Source organism: Leiobunum rupestre, chromosome 1 (assembly GCF_980474605.1).
Source record: "Leiobunum rupestre chromosome 1, qqLeiRupe1.1.hap1, whole genome shotgun sequence".
Lineage (NCBI taxonomy): Eukaryota > Metazoa > Arthropoda > Arachnida > Opiliones > Sclerosomatidae > Leiobunum > Leiobunum rupestre.
The window spans coordinates 2,678,706-2,691,992 of NC_143384.1; the positions used below are offsets into that span (position 1 = coordinate 2,678,706).

The 13,287-nt window shown below is 36.4% G+C and overlaps 1 protein-coding gene and 2 long non-coding RNA genes across 3 annotated transcripts in view; 2 read left to right on the forward strand and 1 right to left on the reverse strand.

The window, feature by feature from the left end:
- LOC149960403 (uncharacterized) overlaps window positions 1–8,247 on the forward strand; it is a 107,060-nt gene extending 98,813 nt beyond the window's left edge. Inside the window, exon 2 of the mRNA XM_090180311.1 lies at window positions 7,083–8,247. Coding sequence (XP_090036437.1) covers window positions 7,096–8,247 — 1,152 coding nt within the window. The 5' untranslated portion in view covers window positions 7,083–7,095. The remainder of the gene's footprint in view (window positions 1–7,082) is intronic.
- A 1,399-nt stretch (window positions 8,248–9,646) lies between these two features.
- On the forward strand, window positions 9,647–11,110 carry LOC149960406 (uncharacterized). Its single transcript, XR_016473825.1, has 3 exons — window positions 9,647–9,982; window positions 10,062–10,191; window positions 10,253–11,110. It is a non-coding gene; the product is annotated as an uncharacterized LOC149960406 (long non-coding RNA).
- LOC149960407 (uncharacterized) lies at window positions 10,267–11,494 on the reverse strand. Its single transcript, XR_016473675.1, has 3 exons — window positions 11,343–11,494; window positions 11,131–11,280; window positions 10,267–11,039 (listed from the first exon to the last, which is right to left on the reverse strand). It is a non-coding gene; the product is annotated as an uncharacterized LOC149960407 (long non-coding RNA).
- Between the last annotated feature and the right edge of the window lie 1,793 nt (window positions 11,495–13,287).

Consider the following 13,287-nt stretch of genomic DNA (forward strand, 5'->3'; position numbering starts at 1 on the left):
TGTTCGAACACATTTTCTAAACTTTCAAACACATTTTCTAAACTTTCAAACACATTTTCTAAACTTTCAAACACATTTTCTAAACTTTCAAACACATTTTCTAAACTTTCAAACACATTTTCTAAACTTTCAAACACATTTTCTAAACTTTCAAACACATTTTCTAAACTTTCAAACACATTTTCTAAACTTTCAAACACATTTTCTAATCTTTCAAACACATTTGCTATACGTTTGAAGACATTTTATCTGCGTTTGAACACATTATCTATATAAAAATAAAAACAACAGTATTTTAAAAGCCAAGATACTTCATGGTTAAAATTGTTTTGTTTATTTACATTGGCGAGCTTTCGGACCGCGGTCCCTTTTCAAGCCGAGAGTTACAATAAATTATTATTGTAATAAATATTTATTGTAACTCTCGGCTTGAAAAGAGACCGCGGTCCGAAAGCTCGCCAATGTAAATAAACAAAAAAAATTTAACCATGAAGTATCTTGGCTTTTAAAATACTGTTGTTTTTATTTTTAAATTCTAACGCCATGGTTTATCAAACATTTAAAATTAATGATTACATTATCTATATGTTCGGGAACAATTTCTATACGTTCGAACCGTTCGAACACAATATCTATAGGTTTGAAAACTACGCGTTGTAACCTGGACATCAGAATTAATGACATTTATAATCGCAAATGAATTCGGGCCTAAGGTTGTGCCTTGAGTATTAGCCGAGCTTGTTTTCCACGTGAAATACTTGTCCCCACCTAAATATATATAAGGCTATTGGTCTTTTTTAACTCTAATATTTCTGATTTATCTCAATAGGGGCGCTGTACGAATCTTTGCACGTCGACGAAAACGAGGTGCAGACGATATCGCACAAATGCGAGATCCTTTCTTGGAGCGATTTCCAGAAGTTCAAAGAGGACACGAAGTGCGGCACCCGCGACGACTCGGCCATCGACAGCGAAGACGTCTACTACTTGGCCGGCACTTACGAACCGACGGCCAAAATTCTCACCCTGGCGCCCGGAGTCTCGTGAAAGTGGCGTCAAATCCACGCGGAATCACATTTTGTAGACTTTATCAGAAAATATAATTATTTTATTTGAACGGTGTAATTTCCGGACATGTTTGAACATCCTTCTTCTTAACCCAACCACCAGGCGCGTTTTTCATTTAAACCGAATTTGCTCCCGCGAATCAAAAAAACGTTGTTTGTTATTTAATAAATAGAGAGGTTAAGTACCCCGATTGCGCCAACGGGAAAACTCTGGCTTCGGCAGTGCATCGCCGGCGTTTTGTCAAACTTAACCTTGACAGTTCTGTCAAAAGCTTTCATAAAGTCGACGTTTACGGCAAGAACGTTTCCTTAACCACTCTAATTAGTAATTACCTTATAGAATCTCCTTAAATCGATTTACTACGCCATATGGAATTACTTAGTTTGTGGCAGAAACGAATACGGCACTTCAGTCTGCGCGAGTGCAGTTCACCGAAGCGCCATCTATTCTCGGGAAAATAAAGTTAAAAGTGGGTTAATTCTTTTTTTTTCGAGGGGCCGATCACTGGGCGTAGTCGGTGTACAAGCCTATAGCTTTGACTGTACTAAAATGATTACGTAAGTGAGTACAGATTTAGCACTACCAAAGGCTGTACTCAGGGGCGGCTTAAGGGCCGGGCAAACCGGGCAACTGCCCGGGGGCGCCGTTTTGAGAGGGGCGCCAAAATTGAGTTGTGCGCCTTTTTAGTTTACCAAGAATTGGATTTGTTTATAAAATTTTTAATAACATAATTTGAAAAATCTTGAGCTAATTAGAAATACAATCCGTTTTCCCAACCAAAATGTCCAACATCGTCGATGATCGGTTTTTTTGCGACTATTTATTTTAAAATAGTAAATAAACCATAAAATTACGGTGCATAGTTCTGACGAATAAAGCATTTTCCGGGTATTTTCATTATAAACCAGGGTATATAATATGAAGAAGGAAAAGTGGTTGGGCGATACTAGAAGAATAGAAGTGTGTCAGAATTTTTAGGTCGGTGTACCTAGCAACAGGAGCCATACCACCGGAGGCCTATCATCATAGTGCCCTACGCCAGCGTCCCCAAGCCCGGACAGGTGACAAATCCAGCATGGGTAGTAGCGTGGGGCTAGCCAGTAAGAATTTGCCTGTACACCGATTACGTAATCATTAATGAGTTCAGATGATTACGATGAGTACAGAATTATTACGATGAGTACAGAATGATTATGATGAGAAGATAATGATTATGATGAGAAGATAATGATTACGATGAGTACACAGGCAACCCAAAACTTTAAAATTGTTACAGATGAGTAATTGAGTACAGGATAACTCCAATGAATAAGCGTGATTACAGATGATTACGCACTTTACAGATGATTACACGTGATTACAGATGAGTACGCGTTATTTCATAATGATTACGGTGATTACAGATGAGTACGAAGATTACAAATGATAACGGGATTAAAAATAAGTACAAAAGATTACAGAAGAATACGTAATCATTACAGTTAGGGTGTACACCGATTACGGGAAGTCGATAGCCCCTAGGGTAGTAGTACCCTACTACTTATGGTCGGACCTTTGACGCAAGCCACTCAACCCAGCAGAAGGTGCAGCAATGGGTGGACCAATTCTCACTTCGCACACAGCCGTGTGAGTAAGAGTGGATGCTATAGCAACTCCTTCCGACACCCTACCTACGTAGGTAAATAGTCATACCCTTTGTAGAGAGCTCCTAAAGGGGAACGACGGGACACAGCGGTCCACATAACCCGGCACAGCTGGCCACGGAGATCGCTGTGTGACTCCATAAGGCCGGGAAACAGGACCAACGTGCCCTCACACGGAGGCCCGCCACCCCACAGCAGGATACCCAATCCGCCGAGGCGGCTAGTTTACACGGACCCTCTCCGTTAGCCTGAGTCGAAGCTCAGTTTCCAGCCAAACCTGGCCGAAGTCGGAGGTGGAGATAGGACCATTTGATCAGAGCTAACATCTCCCAGTGCGCCACCGCCCTTATGGGTTACAAGAGACGGACCCCGACTCCCCGGTAAACCCACCAGTTATTGCACACTCTAACCAATTTAGGGCCACAAGAATAGAAGGAAGCCCAAAGTAATATAGTACTTCTATGTACTTGCTTGCTATTTCGTTGTCATTTATCCAGCTTTATGATAAATAAACTAGCAGGCCATTTTCAAGAATTCTATTTGTTTCTTAGACTATTATGAACCTGCATTTAATATTCTAAAATGCATTTAAATCGTTTTCGATGGCTAGTTTTTAAGCAGTCTATCGGTACGATTTAATCTGTCGTGTGTCCGTGGTTACCGTTAGTCTCTTCTATTTTACGCGCACGCGCAGAAAGCCATTTATTACTTTCAGTTAAATAGTTTTTGTTAGATAGATATTAATTAGAGTCACGTTGAATTGAATTAAGATGTCCGAGAAATAGAAGCATTCTGGTTCTGTTTATAAAAAAAAAGTAAATTAAGAGAAGCCATTAAAGCAGAAAAGCAAGCGACAGCTTTTAAAAAGTTCATAAGTGTAGGCCTTAAAAAAACCCGTAAAAAGTTTCTTAATTAAGTTGTTAAAGCAATTAATGTAATGAATAAAAGAATTAAGTTTACTAAGAACAACCCGTGAGTTAAAAATAAAAATATCCAGGGATTATTTTTATCTTTAACTCACGGGTTCTTCGTAAACTTAATTCTTTTATTTCACATATTAACCGTGATACTATTCAGTATGGACATTATAATTAATGTACTTAAGGTATACTAGTCTTGCCACCTTACCTAGTGTTTCAAGCTCCATGTAAAATGACCCTGTACCATAAAGAAGGTATTAAATACGTTTACACAAAGTATTTAGAAAGGGATTAAAGGGATTATTTATTGTTAGGAAAACGGTAAATTTATAATTTATTTAGTCTCAAAATAAGAGGGGCGCCAAAAGTCCCCCTTGCCCGGGTGAAAAATATTTCTTGAGCCGGCCCTGGCTGTACTCATTTTTGTACTCCCGTAATCGGTGTACAGATTTTTAGGAAGTGGTTAGCCCCGCGTTTTTTTTACCCGTTTCGACGAAAATTATTTATCCGTTTTCGAACAACTGCCGTAGATGGCGCCATTGTAAACACTGGAGTGCCGTATTGGCTCAAAGTACCCCTACATCTGTCGTTAAAAGTACTTTTTCTCTCGGTTAAAAGAGTATGAAACCCAAGTACAAGCTTTTTCAGACTTTTGGCACTTAAAGAATCTATCTACTGCACAAAGGACATCCTTTCTTATTTATTGATAATATATATGATGAAAAAACTAAAACCACAGCCCATCCCTTGAGTAATTATATACTGTTCTATTTCTGCGTAATATTATGAAAATGGTTTTATGAAAAATATCGTTTATGAGTAATCTAGTTAAATATTAAAACGAAACTAAATTATAAATAGAAACAGATGAGAGGAGGAACTAACGCCAAAGATTATTTTAACGTCTTATCGCCCAAATGGAAATGAAAGTAGCACAAAAATCGCCCTGACAAATCTCAACTGTGTTTCCAGCGAGTTTGCGGGCCAAGAAATCAAGAATAACACATTTTTATTACCGAATTGTCAACGATATAATTGTAATTTTCAAAAGGAGCCCAATCAGGCGGCAGAATTTTCTAACTGGCAGCGCTGACTAACAACCCCCAACTGTTTAATTTTCTCGACGGACCTTGAACTACCGAACCCCCCAAAAATTGGAGGAATCGAAACCACTTTCTGACGCCAGATGTAGGCAAAGCGTACAAATTCCTCCCCCCCTCCTCAAAAAAAACTTTTATCTCTGGGTCTCTTTTGCAGACTTCGGCACATGGAGAATCCTCCCCTCACAGATTCCCCAATATTTCATTCCGGCCTAAAAGTCCCCACCCAGCCCAAGCTAGAGGGGGGGGGGGTGTTATGGGGCAAGTAAAAACAACATTTTATCTCGTTCTCTCTCGGAAAGGGAGTCAGGGACTCTCGCCGCAGTGACCAAACGGGACTGTTGCTTACAAGTTTTGTTGCGGGGTTCTCATTTTCTCGACGGTTTTTCCAAAATAAACTTTTTAGTTAATCAACAATTTCGAAGACCTTGCTGATTTCATTGGTCTTCGACTGCTGTTTTCTTCACAAAGATTAAGGGTTAAAGAGTCATCTTTTTGTTTCGTGAGTATTTTATGCTTTTTTCATTTAACGCCTTCCTAAGGTGGGGCGAGTTTTATTCTATTTAAAATATTGTTGATGGAGCTGGCGTAGTCCTGTTCGATGTAGTTCCAACAATTGAGATTACGCGCTTATTTATTGCGCATTTTTAGAATTACGTCCTGACAATTTAGATTGCTTAGCGTATTTGTTTTAGTTGGTGAGGGATGTAGTAGCTTTGCCGAGATTCCGCGGCTGTGCCGAATATCAAATAACGCTCACGTGGGGAAGCGCGAACAAGTTGGACGAAAGCCTTTGTAGAAATTATTACCGCTCGGGGATTTTGGCATCGTTGCCATACGTACGTACTATTATTTTGAGAGCGTACTTTATAGCGGCGGTCCCAAAAGGTGTTCCGCGGAAGCCTGGGGTTCCGATCACTCGCAGCGCAGCCATCTTTGTTTGTGTCAAGAGTCTTTTAAGAAAAGTAAAAAAATAAGTTGGGGTTTGGCCAGAATTGGGTGGATCATTGAGGGTTCCATAACAAAATAAAATTGGGAACCGCTGCTATATAGTACCAAAATGTACCATATTTCCAACCTTTTGTACTATAATGGTACTATTTTCATATTTACATTATTTTTACCACTAAATTAATTATAATTTCTTATTAACTATACATAGATTCGTCGCCTGAAAGCAAAAACCACGTTACTTTATACTAATTAAACGTATAGTTAAAGTTACGTAGATTTTGTTTTTAGGCGACGAAATATTAAGCCCACGTTCAAGTGTTGCCAGATCACTCGATAGTTAATATCATAGAAATCGGAATTTCTAATCGGCGCGCTTTCTATGGCCGATACTGACTACATCCACTCCCCATAAAGAAACGACACACGATAATAGTTATCTTCATGTTTTGCAACAAACACTTTAAATTAATGTAATTAATACTATTTTAATGATATTGCGTCATTTAAGACTTTCAAGGGAACGCTGAACTAGTCTTTCATTTCGTAGAACTGTTTTTGTTTTGAGACGTTCTCGTTGCAGAGAGTAGACAAGGAAAATGACTGCTATGTCTTTGACACTCGTCAGGATGGAATCTGTGATTGCAGAGCGCGTGCAAATGGCGTTGGCAATCAAATATAGATAATAAATTTCCGGCTCGTAAACTTGTTCAACTTGTTTGTCTACTAATCTAGTTAGTTTATGAACTCCATTGACTGCATAAAGAGCTGTTTACTTATTTCTTAAAGCAGCAAGGGGAAGGGTGGAGCGAGAAGAGAGCGAATTTAGACCCCTCTCAAAATGTACTAATTTTTGACAACTCGGTCGGCGGGTTTGACCACTCGGTCGGCGGGTTTGACCACTCGGTCGGCGGGTTTGACCACTCGGTTGGCAGTTAGTGATGCTCTTTACCGTTCAAAAACAGTGAGCCATCGGTTAAGCTGTCCGCGCTGTCACTTCTGAAGAAATCGACAAGTTCCGTTTTGCGGGAGTGAAAATTTGCGCGCGAGAAAATAAATTATATCTTCTCGCCCTTTAACAGCCTTAGGACAAAAGTAGGGGCGCTTCAATGTCGCCTATCAGATCATAATTTTAAATAGAAATTTTGTGTTAACTTAAGTGTGGGATAAGTTTATTAGAGTTAAAGTAATATAGAAGTATGGTTAATTGAAAAATAAAAAACATCGAGTATTTTGGTATTAGACATTTGTTTTTGTTTTTTCAAGGTCCAACTCTTTCCTGACTTCTAGTTACAAATAATAAAGTGACATATAATATGGAACCCTAATTATAACGGGAACTGACCTAATTATTGACGTATAATTATGCAGCGCAATTAAGTGTTATTTGTTTTCTATAGAAAACCACTTGTGATGGGCTTGATAGAGACAACTAAAAAGGATCTAGAAGATCTGGATAAGGTGCTGCAGTTAATTCTAGAAGGAGCCAACGTCAATGAGACAGGTGAATGTGGACGGACTCCATTGCACTATGCCGCTTTACAAGGCCATTACGACGTTTGCAAGGCCCTCCTCGAAAACGGAGCCGAAGTAAATACGCTGGACAACAATGTTTGGTCTCCTTTACTGTGGGCGATCCACAAGAATCACGTAAACGTGGTCCGTCTACTACTTCACAACGGAGCTAGTCTTGGAGTTAAAGATGATCAAAAGAAAATACCCGTGAGGAGGGCCGAGGAATGGAAACTTTCTCAAATAGTGGACGTGATCGAAAAGGAATTCCCGCTTTGGCTTCGACTGTACCACGCAGCGCGGCAAGGGAACTACGACGAATGCGTGGCGCTTCTGGAGCGAAAGGCGCTTCACGAAACCAGTCGGGATGGTCTCTACTGCCCGGTGATCGCAGCTACGGAAAATGGACACGCGCAAATTGTAAAACTTTTACTGCAGAAAGGCGCGAAGATCAACTACAAGCACAACAATAGCGAGAGGAATCCGCTGTATCTCGCTACAAAGAAAGGTCACACAGATATTGTAAGTCTGCTGTTGAATAAAGAAGGCAACGGAAACATAAAGGTCAAAGGTGACACCTTGCTCCACGTGGTGACGCGAAACAACCACGAAGACCTTGTGCGCCTCTTAATCCTAAACGAGGTCAACCCAAATGTTAAAGACAACGTCGGGTACACACCTTTGCACATCGCCATCATAAATGATAATGTACGCATAGTAAATCAGCTAATTCAGCACAACGTTAATGTCAATCTTGCTACAAAGAGAGGAGAGACACCAATGCATTTAGCCTGTGAAGGTGGTCATCAACAGATTGTACAGCTTCTACTGAAAAATCGAGCTAGCACGGATGCCCTTAATGAAGAAAGAAATACACTGATGGACATTCTGAACAGTAAATGCTCAGCAATCGAGGTCGACGCTCATGTGAAAATAGAAATACTGGATAATATAAAAGCTCTGTTGTTACCTCCCGAAGCAGCCAATTCAACACCACTTGCCAAGGGTGCCACTAGTAAACAACGAAATATGCTGGTAATAAAGTACAATTAGACCAGGTTCTAAATTTTACAAATCGTTCTCGCACCTTTGTCCATCCCGAGCGTGGGAAAATAGGCGAAACTGTAGATCAAGGTCATTTGAAATTCTTTTAAAGGGAATATAACCTCAAGTCGTTTTTTATGTTTTTTGTGATTTTTTATGTAAGCAATTTTGGCGGGAAGTCACTAAACAGCGCCAAAAATATCTAAAGTTATAGGAGGGAGCGGGAAATGCCTGAGGTTATATTCCCTTTAAACGTGGGTAAACCAATGAAAATGCTTATGTTTTTAATAATAGACCCATGATGAAAGTTGGGGGGCCGAAAATTAACATTTTTACCTGGCCACCCAGCATTTGGACAGACCATCCGTTTCGTTACTTCCGCCTGTATATTTCAATGGCGGTCACGTGGTTTAAAACGTCACAAACAGGATGTTCCGTCCAGAGGTCTCACTTAAGCCTCGTCTGCGGCCCCTCTTTTGTTATGGGTCAATTGCGACTTTTTCTGAAAGTGATGAAAATTTTATTCTACGATATGAAAAATAAGATCTGTTACGTAACATTTTAGTGAACCCTCCCTCCCCCCCACGTAACAGTTCGTAACGCTTGCACAAACCCCTGCTCCCCCCCTACCGTGTTACGTAATTTGTGAACAGCCCCATAGTTTCGATCCAAAACTATCAAAATGATAGGAATTGATGGAAATTCATTTATATAGATAAATTGGTTTTTTTAAAAATCAGTAGTTTTGATCAAAAACCCCATTAATTTCCAATCTATATCCGTAGTTGTTTTGGTTCTAAAAGTTCTAAAATATTATTTACTTGATAAATAATAAATAAAAAAATAAATGAAAATCATTAAAAATTATTTCTATCAAATAAATAAAATGTATTTCTATCAAATAAATAAAATTGGGTAAAAACATTTTAAAATTTAAATATTTGGATAAACCTTGGAAAATACGTTATTTGTAATAAAATTGGGTGAAATTCAATAACAATTATTAATATCAAATCAAATTGGGTTAAATTCATTAAATTGGGTGAAATAAAGAGATTTCGCTAAAAATGACCCAAATTGGGTAAAATAAAGAATAGTCGCCAAATGACAGCGATTTTGACGATTTTGGGCTTGTATGGGTAATTTTGCATGCCTACAATTAAATACGGATGAAAGCGAACAAATTTGGGTAAAACCAATAAATATTAGTTACTTAGAGTAAAATTGGGAAAAATTATTAATTATTTCAAATAAAATTGGGTAAACGCGTAAATATTGAAATTATACTTGAGTAAACCATCGAATAAGTTACTTTTAATTAAATTCACGATTATTATTAAAAATCATGTTGGTTGGTAGAAAACGGAATTGACGAACTAATTTCTTTCCTATATAGTATTATTCGCTAGCGAAACGGGTATAGGCGGCGCCACAGCCGCTACCCCTGCAGCTTGGTTTGTCTGCGTACTTTGTTGATCAAAACAAACGATTAATATGGCGGATTGTAGGCGCAGAGGTGGCATAAATTGCGAAGTACCTTTCTGTAGTAATACTGCCCTTAAAAATATTACAATTCGAGTAAATGGTGAGAAAAGAACGTTGGAGTTATCGTTTCACAATTTTCCGAAATGCAAAAATCTTTTTAATGTGTGGTTAACTAATATAAAATCAGGGAAGATGCCTAGTTAGTGGGCACAGATTTGCAGCGCCCATTTTAAAGATAAAGACTTTTTAGAAAGAGATGGTGAGACACAAATTTTACTTGTTATTACTGATTTTAAAGTTAATATTATTAAATATATATGATAATAACTGTCATTTAGATGAAGATAATTCAAGAGACGCATGAAATGCAGTGCCATTCTAAGCAATAATTTACCATGTAGACTTATTACAAATCCAATGTAACTAAATGAAAAGAGAGGACCCTACGTTTTGTGAATCGTTTTAAAGGTGATCTGTTTTATTATATACTGCAAAATAAGGAAATGCTAATGAATTAAATTAATTTTAGGTCAAGCCGTTCGATTGTCATTATCGCTGGAAAATATTACATTGAGGCCCACAAAATTATGCGTTAAAAGGGCATATTTTTCTATTTTGTATTGGACCCCAATTTTCCTATCTTTGCCACCCTGATGGTTCGGTATGAGTTTTCGAGTTGATTAATAACATTTCGAGCTATTGCCGCAGATCCCAATATGATTAAAAATAATACTGTAAATTCAAATGGTTTTTATTTTTAATACTTTTTTGCGTATCTTAACATTTTATTAACTTCTATTGTAATTTCTAATTAAGTGGTTTCTTCAATGAATTTAATTGCTTTTAACTTTGAATTAATTCTATAATACATTTGTTTTTGCCATTTTAGTTAACATGGCTTTGAGTAGAAAATTCATAACATAAATAGTTCAGTTCATTTGTTATCTACAAATACTAATTGGCCAAAATTTAAAATAGGAACTAATTTAACATATTAAAAATATAACTTTCCTTGACTAGAAGTGTAAATTTAATTATAACTTTTCTTTAACTAAAATCTAAAATAAAAATTATATATTTGGACAACGTTTTCTTCAAATATTGTCAGTCTCTCTTAATATCAATTAAAAATAGCCCTTGAGAGAATAGACAAAAAAATGAAAAGGCCTAGCTGAATTTTTCCATAGTAGCCTCTACAGTCGTTATCCAGTAGATTCCTTCCTTTCCAACTTAGTTATTTTGTGCCACTGCCTCTTCAATTGATATTATCTTTGCTACAAATGGACTCTCCACAAATATTTCATCCCGACTAAAAGCTAGAAATAAATTTTTGAGACTAACTAAGTGACCAAATAAGAGTACATAAACCTTTTTGAGCCAGGCAAATTTAACCCTAGCAACTCTAACCATTTTATTACCGTACAATACCAAAGGCACAGTTAGTTCTTTTCCTTCATTTTACCCCACTTCTAAAGTCAGAAAGTTGGGATAGCTCTCAGTATCTTTATATATAAAATAGACCAGCAATTTACTGCATGTTTGCAAAAGCCTGAATTTCTAGAATAATAAATAAAACAGGTTACATTAAAGAATTGGGTTTTAATAAAAAATATATTTACCCACTATTGCATGAACAATGGACCTTTCAATGCTGTGTTTTCCATCACCAACTTCAAATTTTAACTTTTGTTTTGGCAATCCGCACACCTTATTCTATGGATCAAGAGTAGACTACTCTCCAATATACTTAAAAATTTCAAGCACGGAGCGATTCACTAATATACCAAATAAAATTATTTAAAATACATTATACATTATACAAAATGCTGAAGCTACTAGTCTATGAAATTAGAACAATCTGGGCTTGTTCTAATGTGAAGATAATAATAAATTTCCTACATACCTTTAAAACTAGCTTTCAAACTGATCCCTTGTATGAATTCTCCAAGGCCTACTCATAGTGTTATTAAACTCGAATATTTATACTTATATTTACGAACTCAATACCTATTGACAGTTCAAAATTAATAAATAAATGTCGTATATACACCTTTGTTAATACAAAACATTAGAACACGCTTTAAAAAAAAAAGCTAAAATCGTTAGTAAATTTCTGGTAAAATGTTTTAATTGATGTTATAAAACGCGCATTTTCGCATAACGCCATTACCCGTATCACCCAAATATAGTTCTAGGCAGTGTGACTAGGTGGCGCAGCTGTAGTTTTCGGTGGCGAATAGCAAGAACTAATTTTTGTATAAGAACGATCTACTGTAGCTTTGAAGCCTGCTGCACTCATGTACGTTGTAGCTCCATCCTTTTTTTTAATTTTAAGTACAGACCGCCATCTGCCGAGCCACTGTGAAACTATTAAACAAGATTTAACATGGAAGGATCCGTTACATCCGTAGATCCTTTATTCCGTTAACTTCGGCTTTATCGTTTCTTTTCATAAAATGTGATATATGTAATGTTGAGTTAATTCTTATTAGTGAAATTCCAAACAGTTCCGGGATTATAATAAAAACTCGGTGTCATTTTCACTTCCCTATGGAAATAAGAATATCGTGGGTTCGCGCCCAGCTCCCGACCGAACAATTTTTAGTGTAGAGTTTTATTAATTAAATTTTATAAAACAAATTTAACATTGTTAAACATAATATATTTTAGAGAATTATAATTATGAATTATTTAGAAGAGTTAAATTTTAGTTTTGTAAAATTTAATTTTAAAAACTCTATAGTAAAAACCGTTCCGTCCGGAGCCGGGCGCGAACTCACGATCTTCTGATTGCCAGAAGCACGTGCTCAGTAAAGAATGCCTGTGTGGAAGGCGGCCATAATTCCTCAGTAGATGGCGATGTCGAAAGTCCAAATACAAAACTCCGCCCATAAAATAAAAACAACTAGTACTTGACGCCTAGAAAATATAGCTCCTTGTTCGTTCTTATACATAAATTAGTTGTTGATTATAGTACTGTATATAACTATTTTTGTGTAACTATAACGTACTTAAAACAACGGATAAAACAATTTTGTATTACACAGTTTCTTAAAATAATCAATAATAATAAAAATAATTTAAAAATTTTGCTAATTTTGATCTATTATTTTCCAAATTTGAAAAATAATTCGTATCAATTTTGATAGTTTTGGACCGAAACTATTGATTTTGATAATTTTGTTATTAACATTTTTCAATTTTGAAAAAAAAATATTTGAAACAATTTTGAGATAGTTGGTCGAATTAAGTTTATTTTTATACAATTTTCACAAAACTTTAAAATTGGGCTAATTTAGATCTATTATTTTCCAATTTTGGTCAAGTTTGACAAATTGACCAAAATAAACTTTGTTTTTCAAAAAATCGCAATTGATCTATACATTAATCCAATTTTACACAACTTATAAATTTACCCTGCAATTCCTATGAATTTTGATCGAAACTACTGTTTTAGATATATTTTTTTAATTTCTTATTTTATTTTCAAATCATTTTAATCAATTTTGTAATATTTTTTTGTTGGTATTTTTTTATTTTTTTTTCCCAAATTTTTTCCAATTT